The 23,363-nt window shown below is 30.0% G+C and overlaps 5 protein-coding genes and 1 pseudogene across 6 annotated transcripts, besides 4 other annotated features; 3 read left to right on the forward strand and 3 right to left on the reverse strand.

Moving 5' to 3' along the window:
* The first annotated feature begins 2,399 nt into the window (after nt 1-2,399).
* Nucleotides 2,400-4,526: a mobile genetic element.
* TVAGG3_0958210 (mutator transposase zinc finger domain family) lies at nt 2,914-4,452 on the forward strand (the record flags this gene model as incomplete). Its single annotated transcript, XM_051253390.1, has 1 exon — nt 2,914-4,452. The coding sequence occupies one exon, from the start codon at nt 2,914-2,916 to the stop codon at nt 4,450-4,452; it is 1,539 nt and encodes a 512-aa protein (XP_051078964.1).
* A 979-nt stretch (nt 4,527-5,505) lies between the features above and the next one.
* Nucleotides 5,506-5,723: a mobile genetic element.
* A 97-nt stretch (nt 5,724-5,820) lies between these two features.
* TVAGG3_0958230 (uncharacterized protein) lies at nt 5,821-6,520 on the forward strand (the record flags this gene model as incomplete). Its single annotated transcript, XM_001322421.2, has 1 exon — nt 5,821-6,520. A coding segment is annotated over one exon (700 nt), but the record flags the coding sequence as incomplete, so codon positions are not given.
* A 477-nt stretch (nt 6,521-6,997) lies between these two features.
* Nucleotides 6,998-7,919: a mobile genetic element.
* A 422-nt stretch (nt 7,920-8,341) lies between these two features.
* Nucleotides 8,342-9,642: a mobile genetic element.
* On the reverse strand, nt 8,422-9,546 carry TVAGG3_0958260 (annotated as a pseudogene). Its single transcript has one exon. A coding segment is annotated over exon 1 (1,125 nt).
* A 10-nt stretch (nt 9,643-9,652) lies between the features above and the next one.
* On the reverse strand, nt 9,653-15,091 carry TVAGG3_0958280 (aggrephagy protein; the record flags this gene model as incomplete). The annotated part of the gene is made up of 1 exon (XM_001322422.1): nt 9,653-15,091. One exon carries the CDS (start codon nt 15,089-15,091, stop codon nt 9,653-9,655), a length of 5,439 nt encoding a protein of 1,812 aa, XP_001322457.1.
* A 1,319-nt stretch (nt 15,092-16,410) lies between these two features.
* TVAGG3_0958290 (ubiquitin-like family) lies at nt 16,411-17,633 on the reverse strand (the record flags this gene model as incomplete). Its single annotated transcript, XM_001322423.1, has 1 exon — nt 16,891-17,625. The coding sequence occupies one exon, from the start codon at nt 17,623-17,625 to the stop codon at nt 16,891-16,893; it is 735 nt and encodes a 244-aa protein (XP_001322458.1).
* A 1,596-nt stretch (nt 17,634-19,229) lies between these two features.
* Nucleotides 19,230-22,740, forward strand: TVAGG3_0958300 (protein kinase-like (PK-like) family; the record flags this gene model as incomplete). The annotated part of the gene is made up of 1 exon (XM_001322424.1): nt 19,230-22,661. The coding sequence occupies one exon, from the start codon at nt 19,230-19,232 to the stop codon at nt 22,659-22,661; it is 3,432 nt and encodes a 1,143-aa protein (XP_001322459.1).
* Nucleotides 22,741-23,363: the final 623 nt, after the last annotated feature.

Raw genomic sequence — 23,363 nt, forward strand, 5'->3', positions numbered from 1 at the left:
TCTGTTGATGAATTTAATGACTATTATGCTAATAATAAAAAATTATTTGAAGAATTGACAACATGTAAATTGAATAAAATGTTTAAAGTTGAGGACAGAGTCCAAGACCCAGAGGGTCATGGATTCAAAATTTCAAAAATAAAAGGAGTGGTTAGTTTGAAATCTATTCCTCAATCAAGAATCACCTCATTAATGAAAATTGATGATTTAACAAAAAGAATAGAAATTATTGAAGAGCGAATAAATCAAATTATTGATTTCATAAATTCAAATAATCATTAGTTTTTTAAAGTTTATTTTTTAAAAATTTTTTTATTTCATTATGGTAGTTTATTTTTCATTCATGAAAATAATTATATCTGATTTCTTTTACTCTCTCGTATATACTAGATTTAAAGAATTCAGAACATTTCCCATAATCTCCTAAATGTTTTCTTATCCCTAACGTGTGCCAGTTATTATATGAAACTGAATAAACTTTATCTTTATCTTTACACCTTTCATCACTTCCAATATATTTATATCTCAGTTTTGATTTAGTATTTTCATAATCATTAACGTTTAATAATTCACAGTCTTCCTTTTTAAATTGATGTTTAAGATATTCAGGATTTAATACTCTACGTTTATATGCTCCTAACTTAGTTCTAAAGGTTTTTCTACAAAATTTAGGAATTCCATCCTCTTTAATGTCATCAATGATTTCCATTTCATTATTTTCAATTTCTTCTTCTCGTTTATGAGGTCTTTGATTATGACTCCATTGATTCCATGAAATTAAATATTCTTTATCATTATATTTATACCTCATTAGCTTATTTTGGCTTTCATATTCATTTAATAATTCACAATCTTCATTTTTAAATTGAAGTTTAACCCATTCAGGATTTAAACAATGTTTAATTAATCGCGGAATATCTGACATCATCTATATATAGCTTCTTTTATAAAAGATAAAAAAATAAATTATTTTAAAATTAATGTTAATTTTTTAATGATTTATAAATAAATATATTTTAATGCATCGTCTATATATAGTTGTAACAAAAAAAGTCACTAAACCCGCACTCTTATACTACTTAAAATTCACAATTCAAAATATCACTTCTTCGAATATCTTTCAAATAGATTTGATACTACTGGAAAATTTATTCGAATATTTATCGCATTATATTAACCAGATTTTTTTCATTTTTTCATTAAAATTAATTCATTTTAAAGCTTTAGATAACATACAATACCTTTATTTATCAACATTTTCCGATCAATATGATGAGATATTACGTTTCATAAGCAGCAGTGACAATTCTCTCTATATCATCGATACATTTATTGCTTTGATTAAAAACAATATTCTTGACGCTGAATTCTTCCAAAACGCAGTTTTACTCAAGAAAGAAATTTTTTCTAGTATTATTGAGTACGAAAATCAATATTCAACTTATGCAATTGCAAATTTCTTTACAAAATTATTAAAATATTACCCAGGATATGCAACTGCTCTTCCATGTTCGGATATACTAATATCAAATTATTTCAACTTTTTTAATGACGTGAATTCAATTATAAATAACGAAGATTTTGTTTATCTTCTCAAATTTATAGTTTTATTTTATAAAGCAGTCGATATAACATCTGAGATGGCTTTAGAATTCATAAAAACACTTGAAATTCTGCGAAGTCTTTCTCCTCACTATTCATTTACAGAGTATGTAGTTCAGGGGTATTATTGTGTACTTCCTCTTATACCCATGCAAATTTCATCTACCTATTTTTTAAATTCACATGAATTTTTAATTAATTATGCAATTGAGAATTCAAATCTTCACAAATATTTGAAATTATATTCCAGATGTTTCCGCAGATTTGATAGCGATGAAATATTCAAAAATGTTTTTCATATCTTAAACCTTGTAGAAGTTACAACAGAATATTTATCAGAAAATCAGGATCTTTCTGAGAAACAGATCTTTATTTGCAACGATATCCTAACGAGGGTTAATTTAATTTAATTTTTATTTTTTATTTCAAGTTTGAGTAAACTTTCAAGATAATCTATATAAGCCTTTTGATGTTCTTCATCTAGATTCTTGTTTAATATGTGATGAATTTGATTTTTTTTTGAAAATTCAAGATAAAATTCTTTTTTATCTTGATCAACAACATGAACAATTCGAGTACAGCGTAACATTTCATCAATATTTTCTGTTTTCTTCGTTTCTAGATATTTTTCAAATATTTCTTGCGGAATCTCATTTTGATATACCCATTTATTTTTTTCCGGATGCTGATCTTTGTACTTAACGAAATATTGCTTGACTATTCGCTCAGAAACAACATATTCGATCTCTTTTCTCTTTCTCATTGAATATTTGTGACACTTTTGAATTCAATCAAATCAAAAATATTTGAAATTGCTAGAATTTTTTTTCTTTCTCATGAATATTTGAAATGACTCAAAAGGAAAACTCGTTCGATTCAATTCAATTTTGAATCAGAATTTTTTAAGGACCAATAAATCAAATTATGTTAAGAAAATCTTTTTTTAACTCAGAGTATCAAAAGTACGTTAAACCTTCAATTTTATCTCATGTCGGAAAGCGAACCGACAATAGTGGAAGAGAATCAAACTATATCAGTATCCATCCAAGCTATTGTTGATGAAGAAAAAGGAGATGGAGCTGATATGCTGGATTTAATTCAAAATGAATTGAATTCCCGTAAAAAATTGAAATATAGAATGGAAATACCTGAAAATCCCCAATTCCAATTCTCAAGGAAAGATATAGCAAATTAAAATTTACAGATCCTACAGAAGCTGCTATATTTATTGCAAAAGATTCATATAATTCTTTTTATCCATTAAATTTTGAGCAAGGAAAAAAGTTTCGTTGTCCTAACTGCCAATTTTGCATGGAGCTTGTAAAGACTCATGAAAATGGTCAACTTTTCTTCATTCCAGTAATTAAACACGAGCATAGAGCAAAGCAATGCAAGCCGAGTAACAATATACCAAAAATTCTTAAGTTGCAAGCAGGAAAAAAAGTCTATGAATTAGCAAATTCTGATAATGTTCCTCAATGCAAAGAAATTTTTGCAAAAGAATTGAATATTCCCAATGCAACTTATACGATGTTCCATAATATAGTAAATAAACTTAAAGGAACCACAAAAGGGGATAGAATTCAATCTTACAATTATTTCTCAACAATTTTTTCAATCATAAACAAAATCGAACAAGGATTCTGCGAAATGATTTTAGTTAAAGAAGTTAACAATGAAATTGAATTGCATACATTTAAGAAAGGTGATGAATTACCTGAAAATTCAAAAGACTTTCAAATTTATTCATTTATTGTAATTCCTCCAATAACTCATTTTTACATGCAAACACAAGCTTTTTGCGGAATAATTCAAATTGATGGAACGTTTTTATTTTGTATTAAAAAAGGAAACTTACTCATTATTGGTACACCTGCACCAAATAATAGACTTATCCCTATTGCATTTGCATGGTCTGTTAGTGAAAATACGATAACAATTAAGGATATGCTCACTAAATTGAAATCTTTTATTCCACCAAGCAGATTCAAGAATATTTATTCCGATCAAGGTCCGGCAATTATAGCTGCTGTTAGAGAATCAGGCTTTTCTTGCGATCATAAATTTTGCTTACGTCATTTTGCAACAAAAAGGGAATACATCAATGTCTATTCCGAAATTGTTGAAGTCGCTTACGCAGACCATCCTCAAAAACGAATTGACTTGATTAAAAAGTTAGAAACTCGTTTACAAGAGGAATATCCAAACCGCGAAAATAATCAGGATCTCTTTAAGTACTTAGATAGTATTAACCCATTTGAAGGATTCGCTGACTACACCGCTGGCATACTCACAACATCTCTTATTGAATCCCTTAATGCCGAAATTAAAGATAAATGGGATACATATGAACCCGCCGAACTAATTATCCGTCTCATTGAACATGAATTCAATCTTGTTAAAAATGTTTTAACAGGTGATTTTAAATCAGATAATATTATCAAAAATCTAAATGAAACTTTGAAACATTCAGATATGTTTAGCTCGGTATTATATGATCCAATTCAAGAATTATATTATGCAACTTTTGGTCGCTATACATATTGCGTAAAAATTATGTCAGATTCACAATATTCATGCACATGTAAGCACATCGAATTATACGGATTACCTTGTATTCATGTAATCGCCGTATTGAATCACTTTTCGAACAAAAATCTTCTTAAAAATTTGAATGATGCAGTTCATGCTCGCTTCAAATGTTCAGAGTTTATGACTCCTGTGGAAGATTTAATGAAATTTTATGTTGACCAAGCATCTTTAAAAATTCCCGGAATAAATTTCAACCTGGGAGAGATTGAAAAATTAAGGGGAAAAAGGACTAGGATTAAAGCATTTTACGAAAAGTGATGCTGTGTTGTTAGTTATTTATTTACTTTTTTTAATATTTTTTAAAAAAATAAAAGAAAATTCAAATAATTTTGTATCTCCCATGATATATCGACCCACGAGTACTAATGTGGCTATAATTAGAGATTGCAACTCTATTATGATCATAGTCCGGTGATATACAATAAGATTCAAATTTTGAAAGAATTAAATTAATAAAATCCCGGTGAAAAAATAAAAACAGCTTCTAAAAGTATAGTTATCTTAAAATACGAACTTTAACACAAGTTTTTTGATCCAATAGAAAATTGAATTCTTTGAATAAATAAAATATTTTATGTATTAACATATTAAATTTCCTAATTATTTTTTCTTCTTGGGAAAATTTTTGAATTCGAATAGAAAATTCAATAAATTGAAATTGGGTTGAAAGAATTCTCCATATTAACTTGTCATATATTTCAGATCATATAAATTAAGTTAATTAAATTTTTTAAAAACCTTAATAGGATAAAAAAAAGAATTTACACTCTCTCACTTTGAAAACGTAGAAAATGCCAATCTATTGGTATACATTTTAGTTTTGTTAAGTTTACAAAACGATTACTCTAGATTTTAAAGATTTATCAAGAATTTAGAGAATATCCTTCTCAAAACAACTTCAATAGCGAAGGATTAGTATTGAATCGGATTTGTAACATAATTATAGTACATTACAATACAATTTCTCCGACTTTTAAATATTTTTGAAATATTTACAAAATATGCTCTTTCTATCATCGATACTTTAATACAGAGCAAATTTAGTAAATGTCATCACGTTATTTTTTCATAAATCGTTTTCGAACTTTTGAAATATTTATTTTAAACCAGTTTTCTACATTTAATATGTGAATTATATCAAAAGTAGATGGGCAATACTTGTAAATCTATTTAAACTATTAGTTTGCTATTATTGAAGAACTTTATAATTTTTTTTTCTTATGTATGGAATTAAAGATAATTTTGCCGATTCCAACTGGTTTTTCTATATGAGTTAAATATGCCAAGTGAAATTGGACTTGCCAATATTGTAAATTGAAGTATGGACTATATATCGATTTTCATTGATTGATGAATAACTCGGAGTAATGTAATTGTTGATAATGAAAAATAGTTTTCAATTGCTGGTAAGGGCCAATGTATGTTCAATAGCTCCGAAAGCAAAAAATGCACGTTTAGAAAAAGACGATAACGATTAAATTACAAAATCAATAACGACGACGATTAAATTACAAAATCAATAATGACCCAAATCATTTTGCTGTCATTAACGTTTCAAGAGGAGATACAAACACAACGTTAGAGATTGATGTTTTTGGCAAAATATTTCTATCCGTAGACAATGGAATGAAAATTAATTATCATGTTGATGAAACAATACCTCAAAATTATCCGTTAGTTTACTTCTATGATCCTTGCCAAACAGAATATTCCATACAATACATATTTGATACGAACAGCACAAAAAATGTTGAAGTATTATCTGAAATTAGAGCTTCAAATGTATTAAATGAGGATTTAGATATTGTATACTATAATGAGAACGTACGTATACTTGACCAAGATGAAATTCCTTTTGCACCTATCATTGAAGGGGCAAATCATTTCAAATTAAAAATTTCTGCGAACAGAACACCAGAACCTGATGAGTCAACAACAGAATCAGAAACAACAGAAGAAACAACAGCTATATCTTCTGAATTTACTCATGTAACGCCACCTGCAACTATTGCAGCTACGCCACAAGGGCTTATCAATTCTCCTGACGAATTAAACATCCAAATAGACGGAAGCAATGCATATGACAAAATTTTTTCATTGACATCGAAAAACAAAATCCTTCAGAGATATTTCAAGAACAGAGTTGTTTCTCTTGCATGTGATGAAGACAGGAAAAACTTTGCTTTAATAGCTATTAACTCAACTATAAAAATATCATCAGATAATATTTGTTCAGTGGCTATTTATGGACGAAAAAATACAATTGAAGCAAGTGGACCAATTATTTTCAATATTGTCGCAGATACAAATATTCTTTCTGAAAAGTTCGACCTTTCTGATCCAACACAGCACCCTCTTTGGAGAGTTGCAGGAAGTAATAACGTTTTGAAGACGTCTTTTACCGGAAAAGCTTCTTCAGATTATTCTTTTGTATTTTATGGATTTGATGGAAATGGAACTGTTTTTCCAAGACTTGGATCGAAAATGTCTGTTAAACAAATATATGAAGGAGATGTGGTCAACATGGCATCGTTTGCAAATGTTATTTCTACCAGAGAATTTGAACAAAAACACTTTTTGAAATTAGTTGTAAAAAAAGGTGCAAAACCTCCAATGAATTCGCGAACACTCCTCATTTGTACTAATGTCCTCGGTATTAGTTCTCTTATTCTTACATTTTTTATAATCATTTGTGTATTTGAAGTTATTTGCAAGCGCTCAAAATAAATTAATTGATTGTGCTCTTCAGAAAAAATGGTTGTCGTTTTATATTTTAGGAAAATTTGATTTTTCCACCTCCAAAAAAGGTGACCAAACTATTTTTTGAAAGTCCGCCATAACTTTAATGGTACTATTTCAGCGTGTACAATGAATACAAAAATTCTAAGAGTGCCACATAAAATAGTACTTTAGACTTGAGTTAATGCTACCAAGCAAATGTTAAAAAGATGACTTTAGTGTTTTGATAATCAAAGATTAAAATCATTATTGTCTAAATCAATAATCATAACGACAGAAGTTAATGTTTTTTCATAAGTGCTTTAAATCCACTTTTAAAAGTATACCTCAAAAATCAAAATATCAAAAAAAATTGGCCGATAGGTTTGGCTTTAATTTTTGTCTGCTTTTATGATTTGATATGGATGTTATAATTTTAAAAGTTGAGCCAAATTCACCAATAGATTTTTGAGATTTGCAAATACTCAATAATTTTCAGCGTGTTATCTTTTATTAAAAGAACTATTTGGTTTCAGTATCATATAAATTGATATTTACTTTCTATTTGAACCTTCATTTAGCTAATGATTTAATAATACAGATTTCATCTAGTCCTTATAAGAGAATTTTGAATTTGTTATAATAAAAAAACAAACAGATATAGCTTACACTTCTATAATAAAGATACCTTTTATAGAAATCAGTATGAAATGTGTTTTGGCTTATTGGAAGCATATCAGACATAATCGCCATAATCAAAAAATCTATATACCCAATAAGTAATAAATTTGTCGATATAGATTTTCCATAAAATTAGTTTTTAGTCTGATCTTAAAATAAATTTAATTTTTTATAAAAAAAATCACATTTAAAAGTACCTTTTTAGTAGCTCGAAATCCTGTTGGTGGATTTCGGGCGTACTTCAAAATTAGCTTTTCTTCTACATATGCAAGCTATATTTTAAATATGGAGCAAATCGGATCGGCGAAAGGAGTTTAGTTACCTTTCCTCCAAACTAACAATCATTTATATGGACTGTTAGTTTTGCATTTATTATCTTTTCATTCATTTTATTTTTTATGGATGTAATTGTATGGCATGGGCTTCAATTCTCCCATTTAAGTTAGATTTTCAATGGCACTTCATATTAATTGTAATAATTTTGACTAAATGTTAAATTAAAATAAGTATACATCACTAAAAATCCACAAGACTACAAACTCAAAAAATAGTTTTCAAGTTCTTCTAATATGTAATTAAGTTGTGTCGGTATCGAGTTCTTAATAATATTTTCAAAATATTTATGGTTGCACTCACGCCAATTTGACTTTAATTCAAATTTTTGACAACTGGCATGAAGTTTCATTTAAAAATTAACAATGTCACTAATAAATAAATTTTTTACAAACAAAACAAATAATAAATAATATAGGGTGTCCAAATGTGTGTTTAGCACAAACCTGAATACTGCGAATAGAAATAAACAAGTTACATATATATAAAGTTTATTTAAATATAATCACCATTGGATTCAATCACGCGTTCGCAGCGATCGATCCAGGCTTGAAAGACACGCTTTAAATCATCATGAGAAAATTGCTCAAATTGCTCTCTTACAAAATTTTCAAGATCATCTGGACTCGCGAATTCGCGTCCTTCAGCTCTCTTTTTTAGCGTGCCGAATAAATAAAAGTCAGAGGGTGCAATATCAGGTGAATAAATTGGGTTTGGAACAACTTTGACATTGTTTTCCACCAAGTAATTCATTACCTTATGACTTTTGTGAACTCTTGAATTATCAAAATGAATTGCAAACTTTTGTTTTTGTTGTTTGGATTTTCAAACTCATCAGAATTGATAATTTGAGTAAGAACATTGTCAATTAGATACTGAGCATTCATCGTATTAGGTTTTTGAAGAATATCAATTGCGATGATGCCATTCACGCCCCAAAAAACACAACATCATCATTGGTGTGTCAATTTTTTTCTTCGGGAATGTTTGCGGATTTTCATCCTTCGGGATCCACATGATTTTGGCTTCTGTTGCATATTGAAACCAAGCCTCGTCCCCTGTTACTAAAAAGCGAAACTTCTTGGATTGATACGCACCCAATATAGAGAGGAGCTCTTTCGAAGATTGGACTCTAGATTTTTTTTGAACTGAATTAAGGTTGTGCGGAACCCAACGTGTATACGCTAGTTTGTAGTTCAAATAATTGTGCAGATAATAACTGACTGTTGTACGTGGTATCTTTGTCATCTCCTCTATCCTTCTGAGTGATGCTCTTGGGTCTTCATCTAGCGCTTGAAGAATTGCTTTGATTTTTCTTTGATCCGGCGATTTTTTGTCAATTTTTATGATGGGCGCCTTTTTGTTCATGAAGTGATACATCCTAACATGATACGTTACAGTGGAATAGCTAGGAGCATCCATACCGAAGCATTTTACCAATGTCTCGTAGATTTTTTTACAGTCTTTGCATTTTTTTGCAAGAGCGAGGATGTTTTCTTTATGATTCATTAAAAAAATGAAAAAAATCCCGCCAAAATTTCCCGCGAAACCGCCTCTTGTCTCAAAATTCATTTTCTATCCCGGCATGGCGCCAAAATACAACATACTCATCATATACATATATTCATATTTTTTATTATATATTTATAATCAGCATATATCTCCTTTAATAGTCTCATATAGAGCCCTGTGCTAAACGCACCTTTGGACACCCTATATAAAAAAATTATCTTCCTATTGAAACAGGGATTGTCACCAATTTGTTGTCCAGTGATGCACAAACAATTGAAGCCATAGATTTGCAGTAAGCAATTCCCATAATTCTCTTTCTTGCCTCGTAAACAGAGACAATATTTGCAGGAAACATTGCTTCGAAAACGTAAACAAATCTATTATCAGAGAAATATACGTAATCAGCTCCATGACATGTCCTGACAGCGACCATCTGCGAAACATGTCCTTTGTAAGTTGCAGAACTGAGGAAAGTCAGACAAAGAGACAAAACAACGAACTCCTGGTGCAAAGAAACAACAACAAAACCAGAAGAAGGAGTGACAACAATAGAATTAATTGTTTTTCCTTCAGTGTTATATGTTCCGTAAACATAAGAATCTGATAAACAGACAACACTGATGATTCCTGATATCTCAGCAATCACACACACATCGTATTCATCGGATGTCACTAAATGAGTGATTTCTGATGTAGAAACAAAAATTAATTTCTTGACAGAAGGAAATTCCGAAGAATTACTGATATAAACAGCTCCATTACTGCAAGCAAATACTACTCTCTTGTGGCTTTGGCTCATATGAGTTACCTGGAATTCAATTACTTCACTTTTTGAAATTTTGTGGCTGAGAGTGAAAATTTTGTTTTGTGGAGTACAGACTGTTGCAATTGAGTCATTGTACATCACAGCGCTTTTAGCTATATCTGGATTCGTGTAGCATTTGAGTAAAATCAAATTATTCAGTTCGAAAAAGAAAATGAAAAATGCAGAATCTTGAGAAATCGCAATGAATTTGTCATCGGAACTCAAGAACATTCTGAATCTAATGTTGTCATCAATGTTTAACTTGGATTCCATACGTGGTGAATTTGGAATTTTCTTCACTTCACTTGAAAAAGTGACACCAAATTTTTGACTTATAAAATTCAAAATTTTTTCTGTCATTCCAGGCAATTCCAACCACATTCTATACATGTACGTGAAGCTTACAGGAGTTTTGATCATTTTAGGAACAATTACATTGGATTTTCTTGCGAACAAATCAGAAGAAATGTAAAATTCGACTTGAACACTTCTTGTTTTCGAATATTGTTTTTTAATTTCTTCTGGAATGTTGATTTCTTTCGATTCTTGGACATTTTTAATGAGATTTACCTTTGTTTCATCAGGTACTTGTACATTCTGGTATTTTCCAAACATAATTGATTCATTTTCAATCAAAATCGCAGGCATTTCTATATAATTCCTGAAATCATCAAAACTTTTTCCAAAAATTATATTTGTGTGCAACAATAATTCGAAATTCGACAATAATCCTTCGCTCCATTTATTCTGGAGTATTTCAATTTGCGCTTTTCTATCTGATATTGGCACAGAAAGTCTGACAAGTTGTGAAACGGTTTTTGTAAAGTCATCTTGAGAAAATTCAATTAAAAGTGACGAACAATTAAAAGCATAAAAAATAATTTGGTTGTTATTTGCTACAGCGAATTTCAAAGTCGCGAAATCAATTGTTAAAGGAATATTCTGTTCCTGTCTTAGCAATAACTTGGAATACCACAATTCGAACTGAACAGGAATCCTTTCCTTCATCACCAGAACTGTTGCAGGACATTTAAACTGTTCTTTTATCTCAGAAAACTTCGTGATTTGTTTTTCTTCATGTGAAAACAAAGAATTATAAAGCTGTGGAACAACTTGTGGTTGAACAGCATCTAAACTCAAAGGTATTAGTTTGGAAATATATGGTAAATTATGCTTACTTCTCGTGATATTCATTGATCTGTTTTCAGAGAAAACCAAACTAGAATGGAATTTGTCTCTGAGAGATTTAACTTGTTGATTAATCAAAACAGAACATGAATTAGGAGAATCAGGAGCAATAATAGCAGGAAGAGTTAATAAAAATATAATATCATCTCTTAAATTAATCAAATCAGATTTGTAATTTCCATAATAATAATTTGCAGACAACATGAAATCAAAAATTGTTGTTCTTGGTTCTGGAATCTTTTCCGTAAATGTCTGTACATATTTAACAGCATTATTAACAAATTCAGGACCATTCGCGTATTGGCATGCAATTTCAGACACTTTCTTTGTTATGTCAAAGAATTCTTCGTCACCTTCTATACATCTCTTTCTATAATAGAACTTGCTGAAGTCAGAATTTATTCTCTCTTTGAATTCATCGAAATGGAAGTCTCTGCCATTGATAGGAGGAAGCTTTTCTTTGATTAAATCATCAAATGTTTCTTGTCCAGTGACGATAGAACCGTTGTCACTTTTTAGATAATTCAAAAATTCTTTGTTATAAGAATTTTCAGTGAAAACGAACAAGAACTCCTGAATGAAAGCGACAATCAAAGCATTCGCTATATCATTTTTATCTTCCTGCTTCATAACATTGAGTTCATCGCAAATTTTCAAAAATAATTTCCTCTTTAACTTGGAAATCTCAAATAAATTTTGTGATTCAACAATATCAAATAAAATACATATCTGCTTCAAATATAAATCAATGGGTTTCGCATTCAATAATGGTGGAACGATATAGTTCACAATTATGTCACTTTTTTCTTCAAACCAAAACCCGATCATCAAAGGCCAAAAGAACCAAAACTTTTCCATAGAAACAATCAAATTTCCAAACTTTTCGAATGCGGCGTTATGATCACCTTTGAAGAGCATTTTAATGCAATACATGTCGTTGTTCAACGGCTGCTCGTTTAGCTCGTTTTTCTGGAGATAAACAGTGAATAAATTATACAAAATAAACTTAGAATATTCCTGACATCCGACTTGTAAAATTCCAATCAACCAAATCAAATCTTCATATGAAGATTTTTCTGCCAATTTTCGGAATCTCATTGCATCTTCGATATTTACTTTATATCCCTTGTATATCAATGTTTCTAATAGATGTCCGTATGTTTTGTAATTACTTGGATCATCTAGGGATTCCATGATTTTGATTAAATCTGACAAAACATTTTCTGTCATGTAAACTCTTGAAATTAATTCAAGAATTTTGATGAAACTCGTCATCAAAGAATTAAAAGTTTTCTTTGATTTGAATAACAACAAATACGATCTGTGCAAGAACAAATTAAACAAATTCGGTGTTGCCAATGCTTCGCTTTTGTTTACATAAAACAAAGTAATCTTTTTCTGGGAAAAATCATCACAATCCGCCCAAATAAACAAATTATAAATTACATCTTCAATAATTTCTCTTCTGTAATCATCACTTTCTATTGATTCCAGAATACTCGTAATGGAATTAAACAAATGATGATTTAATTGCGAAGAATTCAAGTTTCTAGCAATAGTAAAAACTAATCCAGAAATGTCACTTTTGTTGGAATTTACCAAACAATTTTCTTTTGGCAAATAATCAAAATCTAATCCTGTCAGATTTTTGAGGTAATTATTTGTTTTCTCGATATCCCAATTAGAATTAATATTCAATATTCTCTTTGTAGAAGAGATATTGATATTTCTTCCTCTTAAAATAATAGGAATTAATAATTCCGCGTAATTAGAAGGAGCATTCTTAATAATATCAAAAACAGGAATGAAGTCAGATAAACAAACATGAATTGGCAAAGTCCAATTCAATGATTCATGAGTTTTGACTATTTTTCTGAGGTGTAAAATATTATCTGAATTCACAAAATTGAAAGGATTCTTTGAAATTTGTTCATTGTTTTGGTCAATCAACTGATTCATTTCATCTGATTGCATGTCACCAGAAATGAAATGGAATGTGCCAAGAACAACAGGTGACATGTAATTCTTGTCAATTTTCACTTCTTCCGTCTTTGCAACTGATAATTTGACAGATGTAGTGAACTCAAATTTGTTATACTCTGTTTCTTCTTTGAATTCTCTTTCCAAGAAAGAAATGATGTGTTGGCCTGTTGGAATTTTGACATTCAACAAACTGATATTCACCCATTGATTGTCTGGTATTTTCTTCATGATTGTAGCTGTTGATCTGATGTTGTATTTGATGAATCTAGCAACAATTGTGTCTGCAAGTGTGTAAATGGTCAGTTTGCACGGAATACTCGCTTTGTCTTTGAATTCAAATAAAACAAAGTTCGAATTTGAATGGACTTTCGTGTCAATTTTCACTTTCATCCTGATCATCCAATTCTGGTTCATTTTCTCATGTGGAATTATAATATTATCAATTATGGGGTCAGGTGAAGTGACTTCGATTTGAGTGGTCGGTTGGCTTTCAACGGCTGTAATGACGGAATTGACCATTTTAAGGACAGGAATCGAAAGGGGAGGGAAGTTATTGTTCTCATCTGGCATGAAAAGGTTGAACAAGTGCTGATCTACTGAACAACTACTTTTTAATTCGAGAATTGCAGAAATTAGAGGGAAGAAGTGGTCAGTAATCAATTTAACATCATCATACGCTTTGTCGAATACGAAATTGTTGTAGGAAAACGTTCCTTTCAGTTGCTGCAACAAAATCGAAGTCATATCTCCGTAATGCATCGCAATTGCGTTGTTTGATGAGTAAGTGCACAATTGCGTGAAGAAATCAAGTATGTCTGAGTAGTTTTTAGACTTGTACGATGCTGCAAGAATCAATGGAATCGCAGATGGAACTTTTATAACGAAAGGTTGGCCTAAACCAACTGTTGATGAGTTACTAAGGATGTTGTAGAGCCTTAGTAAGGTTGGATCGCTTGGTTCTTCACCTTCAACAGATTTTATGATATTTATTATCTTAATAAACATTCTATTGTCATAAATCAGCTTCTCATAGTATTGTGCTGTTGAGAAAAGAAGGTCTAAAAGGATTTTGAGGGAGTCTTGGTCAGGGATTTTGCCAAGCATCTCAATTAAAGGACTCATAAGCTCAGGAATTGAATCTCTTATTCCCTGGTTGATGAGCATTGACCCAACCACAACTTTTGATAGTCTTGCTCCTAAATCTTTATAAAATTCATCAGATATCATTGAACATTTGACCAAAATACACGAAATAGAGGTAACTATAGGGAAAGGAAGTACCTTAAGGCCAGTCAATGCACTCTCGAACGATTTCAAGATGACATTACATAGATTTCTCTCTTCCATGAGTATAGAGAAGCAAGACATGAATCGTTCGCTCTCAAAACAACGAGCGGCATTCTCAGGAACAGCAAATAAATCAAAAAGATAAGTCAAACAGATCGACCGAGCAATGGCGGTTTGACGGCGGTTAATTTCTGAATTTGGAAATGTCAAAGTTACTTGAATTAAGGAATTGATGACATTGTCAGGGTTGACGTGGAAGACGAATTGGTCGTCAAGGGATGGCAAGTAAAGCAAACGCAAAATAAGCTCCGAAAACAGGAAAGGATGAGTATTAAAAGATACAAGTACATCTGAAAGCAAAGATTTGTCTTTGCAGCATGCTTTTAGCATTGTATTACGCACGAAATTGAGATATTTGGGTGGATTCTCGTGGAATAATGTTACATCTGGATTAAATATTATTTCATCGAATAAACACTCTTTAACAGCTGTAATATCGTTTTGATTTGATAGCTCTTGAATGAGAGGTGCAATAATTAAAGCGAAATCGATTTTTTGAGGAAGATTTTTTTGTAATTTTTCCAATTGCTTGAATTGAATTGAGAAACTGAGTCGCAATTGCTGGCTTCACTTTACCAATGACAGGTTGAATAAGCTGTACGAGTTCTGAGATATTCCAAGAGACAATTTCGGAATAATTTAATCCGTTCTCAATTGTGCTCTGATTCGGCATTGTCATGACGTGCATCTCATCTACTGTAAGTACGTCATTCTTAATCTCGCGTGGAGTCGTAAAATCTTTCGCATCAATAAAATGTTGTCCTTCTGAAAGAGAATTGAGAATATGAGATGGTAATAACAAGAATATGTCCATGAGAGTAGATTTTTCGGAATATTTCGCGCAATTACAAGTTAATAAAATTGCGACCGGATCAAGTTGATTTATTTTGTTAACAAGTATATGGGAAAGAATGTGAACACTCTCTGGTTGGATGATTGGTCGTTTCTCCTCAAAAATTGTATTAATTGAGTTAATAATTGAGCGATAAATCTGATCTTCTCTATTTGCAGCATAATCTGTAAGTAACATAAGTAGTGGGAAGAATTCTGGTGGTATATTTTCGTTAATAATCAAGTATTTGATAATAATTGAAATTTCGACGTTTGAAAGCTCAAATAAAGTACTTGTAAGCCCAAAAACACTAAAAGACATAAATGCAATATGATTGAGTTGCGATAACTTGGCTTCTGTAAATGAGGCAAAAACTTCTAAAATTTTTCTGAATAAAATTAAGGTAATTTTATCATCTGTTTGTCCAAGTCATAGGAGCACCTCGTATAAGAATAAAAAATTATTTATCTCGCTGCAATCTTCTTGAACTAAAGTAATAGCCTCAAGAAATTTTTGTTGGCTAAAATCATTGCTGATATTGTATTTCTGCAATGCTTGTCGTAATTCATGCTTTGATTTGTATTCACTTGTGACTTTCGAGATAGTTTCTTTATTAAAAGAAGGCAAAGAATTAAAAACTTGATTTTCTGATACAGATGAAGCAAAACCCCTGGATATTAGTGATGGATCATTTCTCATAGACAAAAGGTCAAGCATTCTGAGGTCATTAGTAAAACAATCACGAAAATATTCAGGAAATCTCTCCATTTATAATTTTGATTTTTTCAATAAAATGGTCAAAATTGAATGATTTATCGGAAATACGAAAATATTTATAAATATTTAACTATATAATGAGAGAAATAAATGCTTGTCATATTGTCACTTTTGTCACATTGACAAAAAATGAAGTGAAAAACTCTTTTCCAAGATTTCTGAATTATTCACATGCCGATCTAATGTTCATCTGATATGAAACTGATTGGAGATTAAATCAATCATCAATCTTTGAATTCCAAAAATGGAACAATAAAAAATATGCTAAAAATTAACAAATAATCATAATTATAAGCCGCAAGGATTATAATATCAAGACATCTATATAGAGAAAGTGGAAGATTTCGAATCCATTCGTTGATTTAGAGTAATTCGATTGAAGCCAAAACTAACGATCAAAAGAAAACGGTTTACAACAGTTCTAAGATTTTTGGGAAATTGTTTAAAAAAGCATATGATATAATATAATTATCTATTTTATATAACATACAAACAAAATCGCAGGATATGAAAATACGTCTTAAAAGATTGAGGAATATTTGCAGGCATCTGGGTCGTATAATGGAAGGGGAGCTGTGCTGATGCAAGGTGTGTAGTTAAGATTTGTTGGTTCTTCTTCATCTGATAACGATAAGTCTGAAATTTCGATATCTTCCTGAGGTTCAAGCTTGCATTGGCACTTTGTCTCATAAAGAGAAACTTCGTTGGATTCAAGTTTCATAACTGCGCCGCAATCGCTCTCGAAGAATTCGGAGTTGTAGAAGGAGTTATCGTGGATTCTTGAGATTGTTTCGATAACAGAGTCATCATATGGGCATTCAATTTCTTGAATGTAATTTTCGATTTCTTCGAAAATTTCTGTAATTTCTGGAAGAACTTTGGAGAAAGCCTTAAGAATTGGGGATTCGATGTACTTCTTGATTGTCTGGATAGCATCTAATAATGATTCATCTGGAATGATGTTGATGCTCTGGAAGATAGAGAGAACTTCGTTGAGCATGCGCTTTGGTGACTGAAGGAAGATGTTTTCGTAGCGGGGAACCTGTAAGAAAAGAATGGATCCATCCTTGACACCAAGATCTGAGAGTAAGACTTTGTCCTTAAGGATCTGACCATTGTAGATAAGGATCATTTTGTTGGATGGGATCTCGAGCTGAAGGAACATCTCGTCTTTGACTTCGCCAACTGTGAGGGGAGCCTCGAATGGGACATAGAACTCCAAGTTCATGTTGAATTTGATGATGTACGCTTGCATATTTCGACAGTAAGAAAAATGAAACAATTTACTTTTGTATGGTATTGAATTCATAAATTATAGGAACGAAAATAAAAGTTGCTGGAAATACTGTAATAATCTTGGAGTTAAAGTTTAATGAGAATATTTGATTTTTGAATGTTCGAAAAAATTGTTCTCAATTTAACTTTGATTTTTGTGATGAGTGATAACAAACCGTCAACTATCGTTAGATATTTATAAAGTATGTGGATTAATTCGATTGATGGATATGTTTTAACCATTTTTAGCATCTATCATTCAATTAATTGAAAACATTTTTTTTAAATGGCATTCAATATATATGAATTTTAAAAAAAATTAAAAGCTTGCTATAAGGTGATTTTAGTTCTATGTGCAATTTTTCATTTTGACAGTGTTTTGAAATTGAATCGAACAAATTTGAATTAATTCAATTTCATGATAGTTCAATATTGTTTCTATAATGTAATATCAATCATATTTTTAATTTTGATAGATATTTTATTTATTCAAAAATATTTGATTTTTGTGATAAATTGAATGCGATACAAAAATCAAAAAATTCAAAATATGATATTCGGGTTTAGATATATATACTATAGATATATAAATAAATTTATTCATTTTTGAATTAAACCCCATTCTTTTTTGTGTACAGCCTTCAATTAATGAATAATATGAATTTTCTTTTTGATTCCTCATGCATTCTTTATTTCAATTCATATTTCATTTTCGATATGATAAACTTTTTATCGGTTAATATCAATTCAAACGTTTTCATCGTATTATATGTTCAAATATATATTCCAATTCTAATTCTTAATTTTTTAACAACGATATTATTTTCAAAGCAAGTCTTTTTTGCGGTTTTAAGATTTTATTGCAAAATTATCGTATACACCAATTACCTCTCATAATTAAAAGTTGATTACTAATGTAAATTTCTCAATTTTTTTTCAATACTTTTGTTACGTTGGGAAAAATCTTTAGATCTTCCTTTATTTTATAACTCTTACTCTTTTATTTTCACCAAAAATATTTACTATAAAGTTGAAACCTAATTGATCTCTCATTCAATCTTTCTACAATCTTGTCTTTATTATCGATTTTGCATCATTATGTGAGTTTAAGGAATAATATTTACCTCAAATGCTTCCTTTATGATTTGATTTTCAAATTTGAAATTCTTTAGTAGCATACAGGTTTTTATGCTTAATTTCATCAACTATTCTTCAAAATACCTATTTTTAAATCGTTGAAATCCATCATATAAAGTTATATATCATGGACAAAATTAAAAATATTAAATTGTTTTGACACTCTTTAACTTGTAAATTAAACTATCACATTGTAATCAACAAAGCTATTATATGTCTAAATAGCCCAAACATTGAACACAAATGAATGTTGAATTGCTGACTGAAATGCGAAACAATCAATTCTAAACTTATTTGGCTTTTTGTAGATATACATTTTTATAATTTTAAACAAATGGAAAAACAAATTACAAATGAAAAATGTTTTAATATAGAATATATGATTCATTGCTTCCAAACTTCAGCAATTCCAAATGAATTAATACTAAATTTCATTTGTGATTTTGTATGTTTGGAATTGATATAGGTAAAACTACGATAAGGCTATCCCGTCTTTTTGATCTTCAAATGTCAAGATTCGAAACGAGGTCATTTGAATTTAAAGCCTCCATAGAGGAATTCCAACAACGAATTTATTTGTCAAAATCCAAAATCACTCACAATCAATTAGCATTTCTTGACGATGACAACAGAGAAGTGAAATTTCTATTTTTCGGTATTAATTCTACCGCAAGCAAAGAGTATCATGATTATCTTAAATCATTAAAAGTCCAATACTTTTCTTTTCCAGAAGAAACCATCAAAAAATACTTTACAAATGAAAACGATCAATATGCTTGTGCAATTGCAATCGCAAATGCTGTTTCTAAAGAAATTTATTTTCCATATTGTCTTCATCAATTTAATCAAAACGAAATACCAGATTGCATTGATTTATACAATCCTTACCTTCCCAATAAAGATATAAAAATTGTTCCAAACAAAGAATATTCTTTTAAATTATCGAGAGAACACAATATCAAATCAATATACTTGACAGATCTAGATCTTGCAGATGAATACATAAGAAAGAACTTCCAAAACCCTCGTGATAATGTCATTACTGGATACATTGAAGTAAAAATAGATTCAAAAACATCAATACGTTCATGCGATATTCTTTCCACTATTAACTGCATTGCTATAGTAAGTTACAACGAAGAAATCAAAGAATCTTTGGAAATCATTCAAAAAATTAGAAATTCTCAAAAATGTATTTGGTTTGATCCCGAAAACAAACTTACAAGTCAGTATGAACTGCAACCATTGTATTTCAGGCAACATATTGTTGGATTTCTCAATCTTAAACCAGAAAAAACTGGTTTAAGAAATCCACAAAACATTCCATCTTTTTTTGAATTTTTCTATTGGACAATTGTTTATGGTCTTGTTTCCATCTTTCAAGAACGTCATCGAATACAATGTATTTCAGGTATCCAATTCGATGACGAAATAAACGAAGCGATATATATGAAAACAAAAGGATTCATCACAGGTCTAAACAGCGAAAATAGATCTGCTGTTTATCTTTATGTTGATTACAAAACAGGATTTATTTTTATGATAAAAGATTCACTTCCGAAAATAGAAATAGCAAAATATCCATCAATTGTAGAAATGCACACAATCAATGGAAAATCAGTGATGCCATTATATAGATACAAATCATTGAAAGATATTATTTATGATATAAATAATACACAAAAATCAATTATTGTTTTTGGATTGTTAATGACTATTTCTAAATTACAAGAACAAGGAATTGTTCATTATGACATTAGAGAAGATAATGTTTTAATTGATCATAATTTTCAACCAATTTTAACTGATTTTGATTTTAGTTGGAAAGAAAAAAGTCAAATAGATCCAAGGGCAAGCGTAAGCCAAGTATTTCATCCAACATTAGATAGACCTGATGATATTTATCAACTTGCTGCATTAATTGAACGTTTATCGAAAGCTGCAAATAGAAATGAATTAATTAAATTCATTAAACAAGTTAAAAATGATGTTACAGATTATGATATCAATCAGAAAATGCTTCAAAAGGATATTTTCCGGTTATATAATTCTATAAGGAATGAAATTCTTATTGACAAGGAAAAGATTGATAAATTTGATTCATGGCTTCAAACTTTTTATATTCATCCTTTCGTCAACAAAATTAAAAATGATAAAGATTTAAATGATGAATATCGATTTGTTTCACTGTCTTTATTAGCTAAAGAGATGGTGACAGAAAGGATTTTGTTCCCTGAAACAAATTACTTCGAATTCAGGAAGTATATTAGTAGTTTTAGAGGTTTATCAAATCTAAAATCAAATGCGTTAATTAAACTTCATCAAGATGATTTCGATGCAAAATATGGAGCTGCTGTTCAATATCAAATCGCACAAATGTATGATGGTGTTGATATTAAAGCTTTTGAGCATTATTTAAGAGCTGCTTCTTATGAAAATAATTCAAAGTTTGTTGCAAAAGCAAACACAGAACTTGGAAAAATTTTCTTGTATTCAAAGTATGGAATAATTGTTGATGAAAAAAGGGCTCTAGATTATTTCATTTTAGGAGCAAAATATGGTGATCCTGAAGCTAAATTCATGATTGCAGAAATGATGCAATCAAATAGCCATCTTTTTATTCCAAATGATAAAATGAGATCAACATTATACAAAGAAAGCCTTGAAATGGATGATGACTTGGTTTATTCAATTGCTGGACTTAAATTTTTGACTTCTCTTTCAGAGTTTCGTGATCCAATGTTTGGACTTTCATGTCTTGAATCATCTTTGTATAAATATAATATAGATACAGGATCTACTTTTACTGAAATGGCTTTGATTTATGGATATTACGATCCACAGAAAATTATTGATGCTTACAAATTCATGAGAAAACAACTTTCTATTAGTTCAAATACAGATTTATATCGAAAGTTTAATTTCACAACAGCTTGTGAATTTTTTGCTTTGATTTACTTCGGATATAATAATGGATTTGATTGGAAAGTCTCTGTTAACTCCAACGCATTATATTCTGCATTCGATGGCATCAAAGATTACATGGATAATATTGAAGAAATTGGATTGAGATTGGAAGTTTTACTTCTTATTTCAATTAAAGAAAAAGGTAGAGTTTCTGATATTTTACCATATTTATTGGAGTATTCGGAATATCATCCAAGTGATTTTGCAATTGGAAAAGGTTTGTTATTGCTTTGGTGTTATTATAATGATATCAAAGAAGATCAAGTTTCTAATCTTCTTCAACAATCTTCATTTGGTTCTATTTTATTCCAACGTGCAAAAGATTTATATTCGCACAAAATTGAGCCAAATGAACAGCATAGAAAATTATTGAAGGAATCAATTCTTCATGCAGTTGATGTAGTGAATGATCCTGTTGATTGCATTCTGAAATCAATTTCACAAAGTTTAATGGGTCAAAATTCAAAATCATATGAAACACTCAAGAATTTTGAACCTAAAAATGGTGAAATTTATTACAGACTTGCAAGAAAAACTATTTTAGGATTTGGATGCAAAATAGATAAAGAATTATCAATCAGATATCTTAAAAACTCCCTCAATGAAGTTCCTATTGGAGCAATACATCTTGCGTTTATGTTGAGATGCGTCAAAGTTCCTGAAAATGTTGAAGATAAAAAGAAATATATAGATGACATCGATGATCTAGCAAATGAAATTGCTGAATTAGGGAAAAACGAAGGTGTTTCTCAGTGCAATGATGTTACAAAATATCTCAATGAAGAAGATAACATTCCAATTGAAAACAACGAAACAAAAATGGTTAGAGACTCTTTTGGACATCCAAATATTTCTCAGCCTGACCCTCAATTCTATCCATTCCACGCCAATGGAATTGCAAATGATTTGTAATTGATTTACATAATTATTTTTAGAACCAAATGATCTTGAAATTTATATATTAAATTTTATGTTTGAATAAAAGATATATAGTATTTTAGAATACTTAGTTTGTTTACAAACATATGAATAATGGCTTTGTTTTCATTAATGAAATTTTTTTAAAGATATCAGTCAATTATTTAGATAACTCAAGAGTGTGGTTGCCTAAGCCATTGTATATCACATTTGTGGTATAAGAAATCTAAATGTTGATGAGATCGGTTGATTTAAAGTTCGAAATCAGGAAATATAAAAATGTGACAAAAATAAAATGTCAATAAGTTATTTAGCCATTACTAGAAATGCAACAATTTTAGCACAATGTGCAATAGAGAGCGGTGATTTTGATACAATAGTTTCGGATATTCTTGCAAAATCTCACCTTCAAAATCAAAGAATTCAAATTGACCGAGGTGGATATCGCTTTTATATTTACCACAATAAAAATGGTATCAACACTTTGATGGGTTGCGATCAAAGTGTTCAATCAACTCATGCATTTTCGATTTTAGAACATATCTACAAGCAATTCGTGGTCTCATTTCCATTTGAATGGGGAGATGCAGAGCCTTTTGAATTTCAAGGTGAGTTCGAACCCCAGATGAGACAGATATACGAGAATTTCAAAAATAATGTTTCGAATTCAGGGACATCGGATAAAGATCTTCAAAA

This window comes from Trichomonas vaginalis, chromosome I (genome assembly GCF_026262505.1).
Source record: "Trichomonas vaginalis G3 chromosome I, whole genome shotgun sequence".
NCBI lineage: Eukaryota > Parabasalia > Trichomonadida > Trichomonadidae > Trichomonas > Trichomonas vaginalis.